The 19,737-nt window shown below is 44.5% G+C and overlaps 1 protein-coding gene across 3 annotated transcripts; it reads left to right on the top strand.

The window, feature by feature from the left end:
• Positions 1-10,144: 10,144 nt before the first annotated feature.
• On the top strand, positions 10,145-18,872 carry znf687a (zinc finger protein 687a). 3 transcript variants are annotated; one of them, XR_003749573.1, is made up of 10 exons: positions 10,145-10,391; positions 11,017-13,179; positions 13,303-13,384; positions 14,525-14,709; positions 14,777-14,953; positions 15,048-15,210; positions 15,610-15,876; positions 17,097-17,209; positions 17,297-17,459; positions 17,682-17,814. XR_003749573.1 is itself a non-coding variant. In XM_028977757.1 (10 exons), exons 2-9 carry the CDS (start codon positions 11,030-11,032, stop codon positions 17,391-17,393), a joined length of 3,234 nt encoding a protein of 1,077 aa, XP_028833590.1. In that variant the 5' UTR covers positions 10,145-10,391; positions 11,017-11,029; the 3' UTR covers positions 17,394-17,430; positions 17,682-17,798. The 3 variants fall into 3 exon arrangements, 2 of the variants coding, with proteins under 2 accessions (XP_028833590.1, XP_028833589.1); XM_028977757.1 differs by having other exon boundaries at positions 17,297-17,430; positions 17,682-17,798; XM_028977756.1 differs by having other exon boundaries at positions 10,147-10,391; positions 17,297-17,387; positions 17,682-18,872.
• Positions 18,873-19,737: the final 865 nt, after the last annotated feature.

Raw genomic sequence — 19,737 nt, 5'->3', positions numbered from 1 at the left:
TCCTGATTGATATACTTCATGGATGTTGTTACAGTCTAGGTATGTGCTCAGCTGCTGGGCTACAACTTTTTCTAAGATTTTTGATATGAACGGAAGGTTGGATATCGGTCTATAATTTGAAAGCTGACTGCAATCAAGATCCGGCTTTTTAATCAGGGTTCTAATGACTGCTACCTTGAACGAACTTGGTACGTGGCCGGTGCTAAGCGACGAGTTAACAATTTTGAGGATAGAATTTATAATATTGGGTGCTATTTGCTTAAGGAACCTTGTTGGAATTGGATCCAAAGCGCAAGTACATTGATTTGACGACGAGATTAATTTGATTAATTCATGCTCTTTAATAAGGTTGAATCATTCTAATCGGTGGTCGTCTATTAGAAGATTATTTTCCATGGAAATATCAGCGGAGCTATTTATTGTGCTTTTAATCTTCTCTCTATTCACGACAATTTTAGTATTAAAGAAATTCATAAAATCATTGCTACTATGATGATATTGAATGGCAGTATCCGTTTCTGTCTTATTCCTGGTTAGTTTGGCTATAGTTTTAAACAGGAATCCGGGATTATATTTGTTTTTGTCTATTAACAAGGATGGATACGTCGATCGAGCCGTGCTAAGAGCCTTCTTATAGTTAAGTAGGCTCTCCTTCCAAGCTATTCGGAATATGTTTAATTTACTTTGACGCCATTTGCGTTCTAATTTCCGGGCGGTCTTCTTAAGCGAGCGCGTGTGATCATTATACCAAGGAATTAAGTTTTTATCTCTTACTATCTTCCTTTTGAGGGGAGCGACTATATCTAACGTACTACGCAGTGTTAATTCTAGACATTTGGTCACTTGGTCGAGTTCGTGAGAGTTTGAGTGAAAACCTCCTTCGTTCAGCAAGGGCATTGAAGATGAAACATGGCTGGGTCTTTCAGCATGACAAAGATCCCAAACACACCGCCCGGGCAACTAAGGAGTGGCTTCATAAGAAGCATTTCAAGGTTCTGGAGTGGCCTAGCCAGTCTCCAGATCTCAACCCCATAGAAAATCTTTGGAGGGAGGGTGGTAGTAGCCTAGTGTGTAACACACTCGCCTATGAGCCAGAAGACCCAGGTTCAAATCCCACTTACTACCATTGTGTCTCTGAGTGTCTCTAGGAGGGGACTGTCCCTGTAACTACTGATTGTAAGTCACTCTGGATAAGGGCGTGTGATAAATGCTGTAAATGTAAATGAGTTGAAAATCCATGTTACCCAGCGATAGCCCCACAACATCACTGCTCTAGAGGAGATCTGCATGGAAGAATGGGCCAAAATACCAGCAACAGTGTGTGAAAACCTTGTGAAGACTTACAGAAAACATTTAATCTCCGTCATTGCCAACAAAGGGTATATAACAAAGTATTGAGATGAACCTTTGTTAGTGACCAAATACAATTTTTCCACCATAATCTGCAAATAAATTATTTAAAAATCAGAGGATGTGATTTTCTGGATTTTTTTCTCATTTTGTCTCTCATAGTTGAAAATTACAGGCCTCTCTCATCTTTTTAAGTGGTAGAACTTGCACAATTGGTGGCTGACTAAGAGGGTGAAGCTGAAGCAGAGGCCTGAGATGCTGGATGGGTGGAGGGTGAAGCTGAAGCAGAGGCCTGAGATGCTGGATGGGTGGAGGGTAAAGATGAAGCCGAGGCCTGAGATGCTGGATGGGTGGAGGGTGAAGATGAAGCAGAGGCCTGAGATGCTGGATAGGTGGAGGGTGAAGATGAAGCAGAGGCCTGAGATGCTGGACGAGCACTATAAGTACAAGTATAGAGATGAATGAAGCAGCCAGATCACCACTGTAGTGTGTACATCAGATGGTTACTTACGTTTCACACCCATCAACATGGTTCATGATGAAATTCTGGTGACAGAACATACAAGTCGCCATGCACTGGGCTAGTGGCTTATCCTTCAGTGTCTTTATGAGACTATAATGAGAAAGACTTGTCCTTTAAAAAACTATTTAACTAATCAAATAAATGCAGTACACTACACAGACTTCACAGTATCCATACCTAACTCATATGCAAGTAATCATTCCTAATAATATAGACATAGTATAATTAGATAAGAACATATACAAGTATGGTGGTTATACTTTATTAGTAGTGCTTTATTAAGGCAGGTTTTAGGTTTGCCCTCAACTTCCTCATCCCACAGGCTATTTCACATTCACCCAATCTGTTAGCATAAAAGTAAATAGTTTACCTGTACATTGATATCACTCTGTAGTGGCCTCACATAGAGAACAGCTTGGCCAATGTTGCCTGATGTGCATACATTCTGGGCCGTGTACCCCTCACTGGGGCAATAAATCACTGCAAGTGTTCGAGCCTGTGAGGAACCTTTTGTCTGAAGGAGTTGGTAACCCCCACAGCCATGCAAAGCAGGGTAAAGAGACAGTAACATTTAAAAAAATGTATATATTGTTCTGATTATTGAGTGACAAAATAACAAAACCTTTTTATAGTGTAAACATTGGTTCTTGGTTAAACAGCCTATACATTAAAAAAAAGTTTACATATATATTAACTGGTGGTTTATTAAAAAACACTTTCATGTTGGTTACAAGTATTTGTATGAATGTTTTTTTTTAACCACTTTAAGTACCTGTTGTTACTACAGAATTAATTCTTGATGTCTATACAAATTTAGTAAAACAACTTTCACACAAGTGTGTATACAGTTTTGGTCCTCTCCATACTGTACTTTTACCAGAAAGTCTTCTTCTCCAATTCAAATTTTCTGCTATGTCTGGAATAACGTCGCAGAAGAATCTGTGTATGAAGGTTTTTTTTATGGTTTTTGAGGCCTAAAAAGCCTTAATAACAAGTAAATTTTTGTGTATAACATTAATGCAACTTGGGATAGGAACATCAGTGGACCTAGTGAATGAGTGAGAGATCTTTACCGCCATCCAGTGGACATAAGAAATCATTGCAATTAAGAATGCTTGAAGTTGTACTTTTCCTCTTTTGAACATTGAAAAGTGTATATTTTAAAATAGATATTTCAAGAATGTATATTTGACACCTCTAGCAGTTTTAGAAAACAGTAAATAAAATAATTAAGATAAATAACATTCAGTTGCTAAAGGTTTATTTCATTGAATTGGCTGGGTCGCAAGTCAGAGTGAAACATGGCTAACCGAGAGAATTCCAGACCACGCAGTCCAACCGGAGGGGTCTGATCGGACAGAGATGTTGGGGAAGAACCGACGGGGTGGCTTGTGCTTTATCGTGAACAACTCGTGGTGCGCGAACGTGGAAATTATTTGACGAACTGCACTCCGGACCTCGAGTGCCTGCTGATAAAGTGCCGAGGGAATTCAGCACGGTGTTTCTGACGCTGGTATATACCCCACCGCAAGGCAACTCTTCTACGCTATCATCCTCCAGAGCGGGCTCCAGCAGAGCTGCATGACGTCTCTCCCACCGTGTCTGTCGTGGACGTGAAGAGGTGCTTCAGCAGTCAACATTCGCAAGGCCGCCGGTCCAGATGGAATTCTGGGTCGTGTATTGAAGGTGTGCAGTGAGCAGATGTCTGCCGTCTTTACGGACACCTCCCTGCAGAGCTCAACTGTCCCCATCTGCTTCAAAAACACCACCACAGAGGAACTCTAAATCCGAATGTAGTTTCAGAGGCACACTCTGAACTTACCTCCATTACAAATCACACTTCACCACAAATTCAGGCCATAGTACCCACCAACCAATAAAAGGAAAAATCTAGAGAGACATCCACAGACCTGCCAGGTGGAGATCTATGTTCCTCCACCAAAAGGTCAATCAGGTCTCCTGCAGGAGGAACTTGTCTCCATTTTGCTTGAGGAGGACATGGTCCCACCTACACCTTCGGACACACAAGTGTTAGACATGTCCCCTGCCCTTTTACCTCTCCGTCGGACGGGGTCGGTGGGAAATGAACAACACACCCCCACAATAACTCACCAACCTGTAACAGACAGATCCCAGAACGATTTATCTGATCTAACACTGAGCCCCTCCTCAAAACCCGGCAAGCATATACACACCCGGAACAAACCGAAAGATTCGCACCTCACAGCTACAAAAGAGAAACTCAAATGTGGGAAGGATTCCCGATATCCGGGATCCAGACCTACAGGTGGAATCTTTCCCGGGGGCCACTTTCAGGCATGCCACCTCCTTGGGCCAGAAACTCAAGTGAGCACGGAGACCTTGGCCTTTGGGGTGAACCACAGATCCCAATAAAACAATAACAGCAATAAAAGAAATGCAACAGGCTGTTAGAAGCGCGACAAAGACATTTCCAGGAGCCAGAGTCTATATACCCACCAATAATCTCTCCGAGAAGTTAAACTTACATGACATATTGACAGCCATGAACGTATTTCTTCAGGACAAATCATACAGGAATCAATGCCTCACACCGGTTTCAGGGTGAGCCAAGTTGCCGTTCACTGAACCCCATTGACTGCAGAACGTCTGCTACAACATTGGAAGACCTGTTTAAAGTGGTAGGACCAAAAAAACAGGTTGGTAGCTGATACATCAGCTACATTTCAGTTGACTAAAGATCAGGAGGACCTCTTAGAGAAAGGCCTAACATTTCTACTACATCTACATAAAAATCAAAAATCCCATTGGATGATCTGCAAAGATTTCACAGAAGGACTAAATCAGCTTCCTTTTTTGAACACAGAAAGGGAACAAAACAAACTCCTTTCATACATAAATCTGATTGGACACCCAAACTCAAACAGTTGCCACCTGTTAGAAAATTCATAAGGGCTAATAATTATGCTTTTATAACACTGAATTGGAAACAGGAAATGAAAAACAATATTTATAAAAAAACTTTACTTAAAAAATAATAAAGACATAATTATCAAACCGGCTGACAAGGGCTCAGCGGTGGTGATTCTGGACAGACACCAGTATGTCTGGGAGGCTCACAGACAACTTTCAATCACAGACCATTATAAGAAATTAGATGGACCCATATTTCATGTTAAAATACCTTTGATTCGGAACATAATTAATGATCTGTGTGAGAACAATTTTACAAATAAAAAACAGAATGCTTACTTACAAGACACAATTGGAACAAGATCCCGACTATTTTATTTGTTACCCAAGATTCACAAAGATCACTTTACGTTGAGCCTACCACGTCATTCCCCCGGGACGCCCTATAGTGTCGGAATGTGACAGCGACACATTTAGGATTGCGGAGTACATTGAATTCTACTTAAACCCCATTTCAAACAAGCACCCAAGTTATATCAAAGACAGTTACGATTTTATTGAGAAAATTAGGAACACCAAGATCCCCCTGAATTCATATCTATTCACTATTGATGTGGAGAGCAATATAGAAACTGAGGCAGGCCTGAAGGCGGTTAAGGCCCATTTCCAGAAACACCCAGACCAACACAGGCCAGATACACAGCTCCTCCAGTTGTTGCGGATTAACTTGGAAAGGAATGGTTTTGAATTCAATGGTGAATTCTATTTGCAGGTGCCATGGGAAAGAGATTCGCAACTTCCAATGCAAACATTTATATGGCAGTGTTGGAGGAGACGGCCTTGTCCTTACGCCCCATAAAACCATTGCAATACTTCAGCTTTCTCAATGATATTTGGGGATTCTGGGGGGACTCCAAGGATACTTTTGATCCCTTCATCTATACTTTAAATAAACACCACAACTCCATTAAGAGAAAACACACCCTAAATTTGAATAGTATTGACTTCCTGGATATCACCACATTTAAAGGTCCAACTTTTTAAAAAAACACTTCTTCAAACCCACAGATACACACCAATTATTATACAAAACAAGCTTTCACCCCCATCATACATTCCAAGGTGTCATAAAATCCCAGTTGATACGATTCAGTAGAATCTGTTCTCGTCAGGAGGACTTCTGGGAAACCACCAGGATACTATTCAGGGCCTTAAGAGAAAGGGGTTACTCAAGATCATTTCTGAGACTCTATCTCAAGACCTTTAAGGACCAAAAACAGAGGACAGAGGAGAAATTCCTACCTCTGATCACTACCTTTTTACTCCCCAACACAGCATTACATCATAAGGTCAAATCCAACTTTGATATACATTTAGGAAATTCTAATACTTTAAACAATTATAAAATGATTTCAGCATATAAAAGACATAACAACCTGAGAGACGTATTAATTCATAGCAAAATACAACCTCAGTCATTCACTAGAAAAAGCCTCATTTGCCCTGAATATAAATTCATTAAATTAATTAAAAACAGAAACACCAAGGAAATCTTTAAAATAGCACCCATACTGACCCCTAATACCGCCAACTGTATTTATTTGATATCTTGTAGGATTTGTGGCATACAGTATGTGGGAGAAACTAGGAATACTTTTGTCACAAGGATGAATCAACAAATATATCAGATCTTACATAAGATAGACCTGAACAGGCCACTTTACCAACATTTTCACTTGCATGGGGCTCAGGCCTTAATCATCACAGGCCTACAGTCAAATGCCCTATAAACCGGCATGCAGAGAAAACGTATACAGGGAGTGCAGAATTATTAGGCAAATGAGTATTTTGTCCACATCATCCTCTTCATGCATGTTGTCTTACTCCAAGCTGTATAGGCTCGAAAGCCTACTACCAATTAAGCATATTATGTGATGTGCATCTCTGTAATGAGAAGGGGTGTGGTCTAATGACATCAACACCCTATATCAGGTGTGCATAATTATTAGGCAACTTCCTTTCCTTTGGCAAAATGGGTCAAAAGAAGGACTTGACAGGCTCAGAAAAGTCAGAAATAGTGAGATATCTTGCAGAGGGATGCAGCACTCTTAAAATTGCAAAGCTTCTGAAGCGTGATCATCGAATCAAGCGTTTCATTCAAAATAGTCAACAGGGTCGCAAGAAGCGTGTGGAGAAACCAAGACGCAAAATAACTGCCCATGAACTGAGAAAAGTCAAGCGTGCAGCTGCCAAGATGCCACTTGCCACCAGTTTGGCCATATTTCAGAGCTGCAACATCACTGGAGTGCCCAAGAGCACAAGGTGTGCAATACTCAGAGACATGGCCAAGGTAAGAAAGGCTGAAAGACGACTACCACTGAACAAGACACACAAGCTGAAACGTCAAGACTGGGCCAAGAAATATCTCAAGACTGATTTTTCTAAGGTTTTATAGACTGATGAAATGAGAGTGAGTCTTGATGGACCAGATGGTTGGGCCCGTGGCTGGATTGGTAAAGGGCAGAGAGCTCCAGTCCGACTCAGACGCCAGCAAGGTGGAGGTGGAGTACTGGTTTGGGCTGGTATCATCAAAGATGAGCTTGTGGGGCCTTTTCAGGTTGAGGATGGAGTTAAGCTCAACTGCCAGTTTCTGGAAGACACCTTCTTCAAGCAGTGGTACAGGAAGAAGTCTGCATCCTTCAAGAAAAACATGATTTTCATGCAGGACAATGCTCCATCACACGCGTCCAAGTACTCCACAGCGTGGCAGGCAAGAAAGGGTATAAAAGAAGAAAAACTAATGACATGGCCTCCTTGTTCACCTGATCTGAACCCCATTGAGAACCTGTGGTCCATCATCAGATGTGAGATTTACAAGGAGGGAAAACAGTACACCTCTCTGAACAGTGTTTGGGAGGCTGTGGTTGCTGCTGCACGCAATGTTGATGGTGAACAGATCAAAACACTGACAGAATCCATGGATGGCAGGCTTTTGAGTGTCCTTGCAAAGAAAGGTGGCTATATTGGTCGCTGATTTGTTTTTGTTTTGTTTTTGAATGTCAGAAATGTATATTTGTGAATGTGGAGATGTTATATTGGTTTCACTGGTAAAAAGAAATAATTGAAATGGGTATATATTTGTTTTTTGTTAAGTTGCCTAATAATTATGCACAGTAATAGTCACCTGCATACACAGATATCCCCCTAAAATAGCTAAAAATAAAAACAAACAAAAAACTACTTCCAAAAACATTCTGCTTTGATATTAATGGGGCAGTGGTGGTCAGGCGGTAAAGGAAGCGGCCCCGTAATCAGAAGGTTGCCGGTTCAAATCCCGATCCACCAAGGTGCCACTGAGGTGCCACTGAGCAAAGCATCGTCCCCACACACTGCTCCACGGGCGCCTGTCATGGTGCCCACTGCTCACTCAGGGTGATGGTTTAAATGCAGAGGACAAATTTCACTGTGTGCACCGTGTGCTGTGCTGCTGTGTATCACATGTGACAATCACTTCACTTCACTTAATGAGTTTTTTTGGGTTCATTGAGAACATGGTTGTTGTTAAATAAAATAAAATTATTCCTCAAAAATACAACTTGCCTAATAATTCTGCACTCCCTATAGTGGAGAATTGGATAAACAAATTGGGCACCAAACATCCAAGGGGTTTAAGTGATATTTAATCAATTTCTGGTTAATATCTGACCTCAATTTTCTAAATTGAATGCCTTCACCTAACTCCAATGCCTTAACTTAATCCCTGGCCTCTGATGCCTAACTTTAACCCCATCCCAACTTCTAAATTGAACCTTTTCTTACACCTTTATATAACCTCAGCGCCTAAACTTTGTCCTGGCCTCGGCTTTGGGCGCCGGTCAATTTCCCAACTCCCCAGACCCTCGGACCGCGACACACACAACTGAACCTGCGGAACCGCGGACACGCGACATGCGACCAACAAACACAAAACACACACACACACGACCCCATATTCCCCCTGATTTGGAAAATGCCTGTTGCTTGTGATATTAAATGATTTTCATTTGTTTCATTAACAACATTTATAATTGTTTATTACTTGACATACAATAATGTTTACTTATACATTTGGCTCATGCTATGTCAAGTGAAGATATATGTTCACCCACACTTTTCAAACAAATATATATGTGAGAGGCCTGGAAATCACCCAGGTACATAATTACATGTTGCTGATGTAGTAATATTAATACTGGGGTCCAGAGTTCCTGTATACCAATTTTAACAGGGAGGAGCAGGAAATATTGTTCCACCCTATTATTTAGACTAAGAAGTATAGCAGATCTGAAAATCACCCTGATACATAATTACATGTTGCTGATGTAGTATTACATTTACAGCATTTATCAGACGCCCTTATCCAGAGTGACTTACAATCAGTAGTTACAGGGACAGCAACTTAGGGTTAAGTGTCTTGCTAAGGGACACAATGGTAGTAAGTGGGATTTGAACCTGGGTCTTCTGGTTCATAGGCGAGTGTCTTACCCACTAGGCTACTACCACCTAGTATTGGTGGAGGGGCGGTTAAATCCTGGGTACCTGGCAAAAATGTTCCCCCTAATTTTTAGGTAGGGTGACCAGATGTCAGATAGGACAAGATGATAATTTATTAAAACATAAATATCATAGAGAATATGCCAACTATGTAATATAACAAGTTCACTATCCAATAAATAAAGAGAAAAAAGTGGATGAGAGTATTGAAAATATCTGTATAAACATACAATTTATTGGTGTGTGTGTGTATAATCTCCATTCTCCATCCACTAAACTAGATATGTGACATGTCTGGAAATCACTCGAGTTCACAATTACACGTGAATACAGGAAACAGTCACATAATATACTTTTACTACTAAACTTCTGCAAATCTACTCTGGCAACTTCATTGCATGCATCATTATTGTCTTCATTAATGCAACTGTCTGCTTAAAACTACCCAGTAACAGGCAATAAGAAGAATAACCTGAATAATTAAAGACGGAGTCCCTGAAGCTGATGAGAAGCTGCTTTAAATGCCAAAAATATGATAAATGTATTTATTTATAAGAAAATTATCTATCGAGTTAAAAAAAATGCAGGTTAATTTATGACATTATGTTTCTTTTTTCTCTTCTACAGTAATTATTTAGATATGTAGTAATGCTTTATTCCTTAGGACTGCTTTTTGCCATGAAAACAACCTCATTAAAAACGAGCTTTTGCATCTATACAGCCACCATTCTGCATTCTAGCACCATTAGAACGGATCTTTGTTTCTCACGGCTACTTTCACCCATTTTTCGCATTATGCCCTTTTCTTGTCTCCAGTCATGAACTTGCTTTTCATGTTCTTCCTCTGCCTTTTTGATATTTAAATGAAACGCGTTGCGGCCTGACAGCGTGCTCGCTGCAGACGTTTCTCACAATGACGCTTTCCGCCACCGCAACGCGCGACAGCGCGGAGCAGGTCACCCGCGGGCCGCCGACGACACCCTGCGGGGACAGGACGCGGTCGGGACCCTGTGACCCGGTCGCCTTCACCTTCCCTGGATGACGAGCAGTCGGCGCGCTGGGTCCTGCAGGGCAGTCGGGGAATCCTGAGACGGTAAACAGACACGCCGCGTACTCTGTACAGCGTACAGCGGTGAAAAGTCCGCGCCGACCCCGACACCGACCCCGACTCGGTCGGTTCCGGCGGACTGTGGAGTAAAAGCAGCGTGTTTGTTCCCGGGTCCACGCTGCTGGAGCTGGTTAGCACGGTTAGCATGGTTAGCATGGCTAGCTGACCCAGTTAGCACTTCCAGCAACTTTGGTGTTTGGCTGAGCGCTGCCCCCCCCCCCCCCCAACAATTCCTCGCTGTCCCTTCCCGCCGACACTTTATGTTTAATGTCACGTTAATGTCGCAGCGGCGCTAACGTCGTCGAGTAAACGCGGAAGACGCGCTGCAGCTTTAGCCTCTGCGCTAATGTTAGCCGCTGGCTAGCTCAGCATCAGACTCGGTTCATGGTTGTGAAGACGCGCAGGTAGTCCGGTTTTGAGTGTAATTAGTCGGGGTGACATTACGAGGCAGGTCGCACCGGGTCTGGTGGCCCCAGGCTGCAGAAATGTCGTATCTCTGCTCCGATGCTCGTTAGCATGTTAGCATGCTGCACGTATTTATGCGGTGTCATGTGTTGTAAACAGCCTACACTCTTGTAATAAAACCCGTCGCATGCTTCCTTCTCAACAGTCCATGTAAGGGGATGGGTGATATGAAGACTCCTGATTTTGATGACTTGCTGGCTGCTTTCGACATCCCAGACATTGATGCCAAAGAAGCCATACAGTCTGCCCCCGAGGATTCTGATGGACACCACAACGCTGCAGGCGGCGTGGTGAAGACAGTCAGATCGCCCAGTCCCCTGGGACATCAGCAGGCTCCCAGCACGCAGGCCGGCGACCCACCTGGAGTCAGTGTGATTGTGAAGAACAGGGTGCGAGCAGACGTGCTGGAGGTGGATGGCGATGCCTGCAGAGACCAGCTGCCAGACGGTGCTTCAGCAGGAGTTCAGGGAGGGCTTGGCGGGGCCCATTTGGTTCCTTTTCTAGAACCCAAGATTCAGGGCCTGGTTCCTTCAGAGCCACTAATCCAGAACGAGACTGAGGTCCTGTCCGCGGGACCTAAAGATCCTTTGCTGCGTCCCACCACGTCTCAGAGCCAGTCTAATGGTCAGCTTTGGTCACCTGCATCCCCGAAAGCTGCGAGTGAGGGAGGGAGTGGCCACAGCTCTGGTGCTTTTGACAGAGTTCAGTCCCTCATGGCACAGAACCCTGGCAGCCTACCCAGAAAGAAGCCCAGAAAATTACAGGAGGGCCAGGAAATGGACGGCGATGACCTCACTTCCTCAGCTCAGGCTGCAGCAACGTTCCTCCCTTCCTCTATTTCTCTACCCATCATAACCCCATCTTCCTCTTCTTCAGTTTCTGGGTTGCATGTTTCACAGAATGAGGATGAGACCCCTTCTCTTGGTCTGGGCGCTGGTCTCCAAATAGATTCTGATGAGGAATCTGAGCTGGACCTGAACAGCCCCCCTTTGGTGATCCAGGAGAGCCCAGACCCCCTTCACTCTCCACCCAAGTTCCCCCGGCGTCACTGTCGTCGTCGTTCTTCTTCTGAGATGTTCAGCTCTCCATCACCATCCTCCCCACCACCCCTTACTAACCCTGTGGGCAGAGACTCCTCTGTCCTCCCACATCCACCCTCCCCAAAATGTGCTCCAGTGGAGGAACGGAATCCAGAGCATGTGATCGAGGAGAGGGACTCGCCCGAGAGTCCGGAGCCTGAGCTGCCCTCCACATCCCTGCTCCAGGCAGGCCATGCTACTTCTGATCAATCAAAAGCTCCACAGCCTTCGGACCAGCCTGAAGAAGAGGGACCTGGTGAGGAGGACCCCATGGAGAGCGAGGACAGCGAGGTGGAGGCCAGTAAGACGGAGAAAGCTGAAGATGAAAAGATGGAAGTGGAGGAAGCAGATCGTTCTTCCATCACCACGCCCCCGTCCAGGATCAAAGTCCGAATCAAAACCGTGAAGACCCCCACAGGGACCATCACAAGAACGGTCACCAGGGTCGCACCCAAATCCACATCTCCCAACCCTACTACCAAGGGGCCAAATCGACCAAAGCGGCTCTGCGCCCCGCTGCCGGGGTCAAAGGGCACGAACATCCTGCCCGTCTCCACCTTGCAGGATGCTAGTGCTGCTATGCTGGCGGCCGCCAGTAAAGCCCAGAACAAGATGGCCGTCACTCCCCGGCTGTCCGCCACCGCCGTCAGCATCACCAAAACCACCGTGCTCCCCTCCATCTCCGCCTCCTCCGTCCGCGCTGCCGCCGCCGCCACCGCCGCGGTGGTCAAACCCGCGTCCATCGTCAACAGCCCCGGCGCCGTCATCTCGCGCTCCCAGTCCAGCCTGGTGGAGGCCTTCAACAAGATCCTCAACAGCAAGAACCTGCTGCCCAGCTACCGGCCGGACCTCTCGGCCGCCCCGCCCCCCGAGTGGGGCCTGCCCATCCCCGCCAGCGGCTACCGCTGCCTGGAGTGCGGCGACGCGTTCGCGCTGGAGCGCAGCCTGGCGCGCCACTACGACCGCCGCTCGCTGCGCATCGAGGTCACCTGCAACCACTGCGCCAAGCGCCTGGTCTTCTTCAACAAGTGCAGCCTGCTGCTGCACGCGCGCGACCACAAGGACAAGGGCCTGGTCATGCAGTGCTCGCACCTCATCATGCGGCCCGTCAGCGTGGAGCAGATGATCGCGCAGCACGAGGCCTCCCCTCTCTACCCGGCTGCGGAGCCTCCGCTGCTGCTGCTGCCGCTGTCCTGCAAGAAGGCGGGCCCGCTGCAGTACTTCAGCAAGTAAGACGTATTATAGACACTGAATATGGGAAATGAATGTAATTAGCATGAGTTAGTTTGTGAAATGCACAGTAATAACCTCTTTATTTCACCCAATAATAATCTTTTCATTTGGGCTCCCAGGTGTCCAGAATGCAAGGGTGCATTCAGCGGCAAACCAGAACTTATAGCCCACTTCCAAGAGGTCGTGGCTTCTTCAAACTTTGTGAGTCTGTCCTTCTGTAATATTCACTAATTTCCTACTAATTATGAGGGATTATTAGGGATTTAAGTCTTTTCTGTCAATTTTAGCATTATTTAGAGCCTAAGCATTGCTTAATAATAGCCAATCAATACCTGAAGAAGAAGTAATAATTGGCCTTGAAACACATGAGTACGTGAACTGCAGCTGAGTTTGTTGGATTGACAGACATATCACGTTTACATGTCATTGTTGACATCTTTGTAAAATATATATATATACACACACACACAGTACAGGCCAAAAGTTTGGACACCTTCTCATCCAACGTGTTTTCTTTATCTTCATGACCATTTACGTTGGTAGATTCTCACTGAAGGCATCAAAAGTATGAATGAACACATGTGGAGTTCTGTACTTAACAAAAGAAGGTGAAATAACTGTTTTATATTCTAGTTATATATTCTAAATAGACCCTTTGCTCTGGTTACTGCTTTGCACACTCTTGGCATTCTCTCGATGAGCTTCAAGAGGTCGTCACCTGAAATGCTTCTCCAACAGTCTTGAAGGAGTTCCCAGAGGTGTTTAGCACTTGTTGGTCCAGCTCACCCCAAACCATCTGGATTGACTGTGGAGTCCAGGTCTCCACTTTTTGTTAAGTACATAACTCCTCATGTGTTCATTCATAGTTTTGATGCCTTCAGTGAGAATCTACCAACGTAAATGGATGAAAATAAAGAAAACATGATGAGAAGGTGTCCAAACTTTTGGCCTGTACTGTTTCTGAGAGCATTTTAAAGCCTCCCACAACCACCATACTTCAGCATATTTCTTTTCAGTGTAAATGTATTTCAGTACAGTACTGAGGTGGTAACCTCACGCTGCAAGCAGTCACCAAATTGCTAATCAGAAGCCTTTTGTACTTTTTATTTTATTATTTCATTTTATTGTATTGTATATAAACCAATTTCACTATATTATAATTTCGGGCAAGGACAATTATTGCAATTTCCTCTTTTATGGGAATAATCAGAAATTCTATGTTAATTGGTCCATACTGTAAAAAAGTAATTTGGTGGCTAAAGGTCCAGGTCAGTGTGACCACTATTATTTCATTCGCCTTATGAATTGTTCATATTGAAGAGAATAAACTTTCTTTCTTAGTCTTGTACCCAGTGCACTCCTCCTATGCTGCTGCCCAACCCCTGCAGTTGGGCGGCCCACCAGCGAATCCACAAGCGCTGTGCCCCCCACGTGTGCCCGGAGTGTGGAGGAAGTGCCCGTCAGACCAGCTTCCACACACACCTGCAGGAGGCGTGCCTGCACTTCTCCAGACGTATCGGCTACAGGTACCGGTCACACACGTCCACACATACACTGGGAATGGTAATATTGCAACATGGCCATGTCTTTCAGGTGCTGTAGCTGTCAGGTGGTGTATGGCGGGCTGAACTCTGTCAAGTCTCATATCCACACGTCTCACTGTGAGGTGTTTCATAAATGCCCTACCTGCCCCATGGCCTTTAAATCTGCCTCCAGTGCCCAGGCACACATGACCACACAGCACCCTGCTCTCACCAGTGCACAGGCCAAGTATGTGTGTGTCAGTGTTGATGTATGATGTATGATCTGAGCCTTCAGTCAGTACTAAACTCTCTCCCTGTCTCTCTCATAATTCTTGTTTCAGAATGATTTTCAAGTGTGTGATGTGTGACACCGTCTTTACCCAGAAAACCTCGCTTCATGTTCATTTTGACTCTCACCTGGCCAATCAGAAGGTTCATGTGTTTAAGTGTCCTGAATGCAACAAACTCTATGCACAAAGGGCATCCATGTTGGAGCATGTGAAGGTAACACTGCTCTTTTTAAAGTGCTAAAAACGATCAACTGCAGTTTTTAAACATGTATGAAGCTGCAGTTTTGAGAGCTTTCAGATTCTTTGTCAGATTGAAATGGGTGCATTTTAAAACCCCTCAAATCTCTTTCTTCGCTAGTGAGCAGTATGGCAGACAGGTGGCCAATGCATTTGTGGACCTCTTACACTGCAAACACCATTCAGTACGGTTATGATGATGGATAAGTGTATTAATAATGTTCTGTCCTTGCTGCCAGAGCACTTCTGTAGAATTGTACAGTTATAAGTAAATGCATTACAATAGTTTTATTTAACAGTATATCAATACTAACATTATGGGTTTGGGTTGACCGTAATTATCTATCGTACTCATCTCTTTCATTCCCGCTTTTAGTCTGTTCACAGAGACGCCTCGCTCAAGCCAGAAAGCGCCACACCCGCTCTGCTGGCGGCTGCCCCGTCATTGTCCACGCTGAAAATGGAGAGTTCGGATGGAGAAGACTGGGGGCGAGAGCACGATGAGGAGGATGGGGAGATGGAGAAAGAGCTGGGGGACAACAGGGCCACTCAGAGCTGCACTAGCTGGAGATGCACTCAGTGCCAAAGCCACTACACGGACAAAGAACACTACATTTCCCACATGGCGGAGCAGCACGACAAGGTTTACTAGTCCAGTCCAATCCATTTTATTTATGAAGACATGAGGCCAAAGTGCTGTACAGACAGAAAACAGCAGCCATACAATCATTTAAAGTAGACAAACCAACCTTGATTGTTCATCAGTTAAAGGCAGAGAAATTAGGTGGGTTTTTAAAAGTGATTTAAAAATCTAGATGGAAGGGGCTTGCATAATATTTACTTGCAGCTCATTACAGCCGCAACTAAAAAAGCTTTAACCTTGTTTCCAGGGCAACCAAACTCATCTGGCTTGAAAACCTTCGTGGTCATGAGGAAATAAATGGCTGAAGCCCCTCAGAGAGCTAGGGTGGAGCAAGTCCATTTAAACATTTATAATGTTAAAAGAAATGAATTCTAAAATGCACTGGGATAAAACTGTCGTAGCAGCGTTCTTAGATAAAGGATGCTTTTTTGGACTACAGACCTGTCCATTGGTTAGTCAAAGGCCATGATTATTATTATTATTATTATTGTTGTTATTTATTTTCTTTAAAACATAAACTTAATCACATCCAATCCTCAATGTCCAGGAGTAGGAATCATGGATCAAGGGGAAATATATCCGCTTAACGATGAAAAGCCATAAGATGGTACCCAAGGAGAGGAGATATATTGAAAAAGAATAGAGCCCCGAGGGACACTGTAGAGGACACATAATCATCATCTGCCTACTGAAAGTCCTGTCAATGAGACATGAATGGAACCAGGACCCTTTACCATCTACTCAGTATTCCAGTCGAGAAAAGCAGCAGTTAAATCTAAAAGGATTACAAAACTACCGGAATCATTTGCTAAAAGAATATTGTTAAAAACCCTTAAGAAAGCAGTTTCAGGGCTTCGTTATTATTTCTCCAGAATTGTCGATATGAATGGGAATTTGGGAATTGGTCTAAAGTGTGAGTAAAAAGAATGGTCCAGACCAGGTCAGGTTTAAGTGCATCGGGAACACTGACAGCAAGGCTACTGTAGAGTAGGAAGTAGTTCTTTAAAAAGATGTGGTGTTATGGCATCAGTGGGGGAACCAGAAGGTTTTATGGTCTCCCATTTTTGCTGGAAGTGGAGGGGGTCATGGACTAGATCTGACGGACAAATGTGTTTGGTCAACGTTGTGTTGTCTTGCGTGATCAGAAGTAATCAGACTGACCCTTTTTAAAAATTGGTGTGAATGTTGACCATGTCCCATCTCCCCTCACATCTCTGCAGGTTCTAAAGAAGTTTCCCTGTGCTCAGTGTGAGGGCTCCTTCTCCTCCTCCTCCAGTCTTAGGAGACATGTACGGATCAAGCACACAGGCATCCAGAGGACTTTCCATTGCCCGTGAGTTCCAACCTCGCTTCCACATGAATGTAATGTTCAGGTTGTACCCCGAGTGCCACTTACTCTCGCCTGTTTCTGTGTGTATAGGCTGTGTGTAGACAGTAAGCGCTCTTTCACCACACGACTGCTTCTGGAGAAGCACGTACAGGAGCACCATGGAGGCCGAGCAGAGCGACTGGTCTGAACCCACTGCTCACTCTCCTCTCCAGGCTGTAGTCTGTGTACTTGAATATCATTCTTGTAGCTGTGTGTGAGTTATAAAAATACATATACAAGCCATTAAATGGCAGATTTGAGCCGTAACACGTTTGTTATATGGTCTGATGAACCAGTCTAGTTAATTTATTCAGTAGCAGTGCTGTAACTTTAACCATACGAGTGTGATTGTAAGATTTTGAATGTTTTGTCCAGCCCCCAGTGAAAGGATGTAATGGTGTTAATGTTGACCTTCGACCCCTTGCTCTCCCTGCAGAAACGTGGGGGCTTCAGTGAAGCAGACAGCTCTTCTGAACATGATGCCACACTTGGGGCATTTGCAGAGGAGGATAATGGGTTTTCTGCAGTGGGCGGAGCCACTACTGGAAAGAAGGCATATGGGGTTCTTGCCGAGGAACCAGAGGGGAAGGGCTTTCGCTGCACGCCGTGTGGCTTCACCACCGAAAACCAGGCAGAGTTCCTTCAACACATCCCAAGTCACCATGGCGATAGAGCAGCGGCACTCCAGTGCCAGCAGTGCGGGGCGTGCTTCACCTCCGCCTCCTCCCTCAGCCGCCACCGCTTCATCAGTCACCGCGTGCGAGACACGCCTCCAGAGCCCGTGGACCCTCACTCCAGTAATGTTCTTGGACACGAGCAGCACACGGAGCCCAGCTCAGACGTTGGCGTCACCGCGGCGTCTCCAGAGTTGCCTTGGCAGGGTGAGGAGGGGTTCGAGGGGAAGAGTGGCTGTGTGTGCCGTGTGTGCGGCCAACACTTTGATAAAGCCTCTGACCTCAACACACACTTCAGAACTCACGGCATGGCCTTCATCACGGCACACAAAGCAGACAAACCCGTGTAAACGCGCCACAGACGACATGTTTTATTAAGCAGGTCTCACCTAATTATCACCCCACCCCATCAGTGTCCACGTCAAAAGACTATGCAACTAACCTCTCCAAACACAAGACATCTTTCAACACACACTGGTTTTGTTACTTTTAAGTTTTTTTGTGGGATGTCGGGGTAATAGGTTAATAGGGTTCATAAGCTCCCCTCATGTTCGAATCCTCCAGTCTTCCACTGAAATGTGTCAGTGTGTCTCTAGTGATTTCCACCGGAACAGCAAGAAGCTGTGATCCAGACGCTAGAATGTATACTTTTGTGTGTCTTTGTATGAGTGATAGTCAGAGATGAATATAAATTTCATATGAAGAGAGATTTGTGGGTTCTAAGGAAAACCTTTTCTATAAGAGAACAGTAAGCCTTATCATAGTTTTAAAATATTTTTAAGATTTAGCGTGACAATCTGGTGGCTTGACAATAATGCAGTTTTTATGTGAATGTTTTCTGGGCGTAGTGTCTTAGCTCTTGAAGGCATTTGCTTTCAGGCCCTGCTTTTGTGCAAATTGAAGTAGTTTTTAAAATCCTAAGAAATATTCTTAATAAAGAGATGTGCAACTCTTTGGTGTCTCGGCATGGTTTTTGCGAAGGTTTTATTGCATGGGTGTCTTACAATATGATGCATAATTCTTTTTGTGGATAATGATACCCCAGTGCTGGTGATTCTGTACGTGATACGTTGCAGCTGTAAGATAATGACCGGTGGCGTGTAAAACAGGATGTGTGTGCTTCTGCAGGAGAGATAAAACAGCTGGAACAGACTGCAGGACATGCTTTAAATAAACCAGAAATACTGTGGTACCTGACAGTAAGTGGGATATGAGAACATATTGTCAATGAGGTTGGTTTTTCAGAATGAGAATTTAATAATGTTCTTGGTCCACATCATGGTCATAACGTCATGAAAAGCTGCAGCATTTTGCTGCTTTGCAGTGGTCGGGACGTATTATTCATCACCCACTATTCATCCCATCACTGCGTGCAGGGCAGGGACGGCAGCCCATCACAAATGGAATACTCCAAATTCAGCAATTTGGAACAAACCAGTGTCTTTACTCACGTTCTGGTGGACTTATATACTCCCGTTCATAAATCTAGCTTTTCATTATTCAGCCATGTTTCGCCCTTTTGGAGAAATTTATATTGACTTCATGTGTCAGACTTTCTTATCCAGAGCAACTTATATAGGTGCTTTAAAATGTCTATCATTGAAAACCCTCATCTGGTTCACTAGGTGATACACAGTACATATTGTGATACACAGCAGCACAGCACATGGTGCGCACAGTGAAATTTGTCCTCTGCATTTAACCCATCACCCTGAGTGAGCAGTGGTCACCATGACAGGTGCCCGGGGAGCAGTGTGTGGGGACGGTGTTTTGCTCAGTGGCACCTCAGTGGTACCTTGGCGGATTGGGATTCGAACC

This window comes from Denticeps clupeoides, chromosome 4 (genome assembly GCF_900700375.1).
Source record: "Denticeps clupeoides chromosome 4, fDenClu1.1, whole genome shotgun sequence".
In the NCBI taxonomy this organism is placed as follows: domain Eukaryota; kingdom Metazoa; phylum Chordata; class Actinopteri; order Clupeiformes; family Denticipitidae; genus Denticeps; species Denticeps clupeoides.
This window is presented reverse-complemented; position numbering and strand designations above follow the sequence as displayed.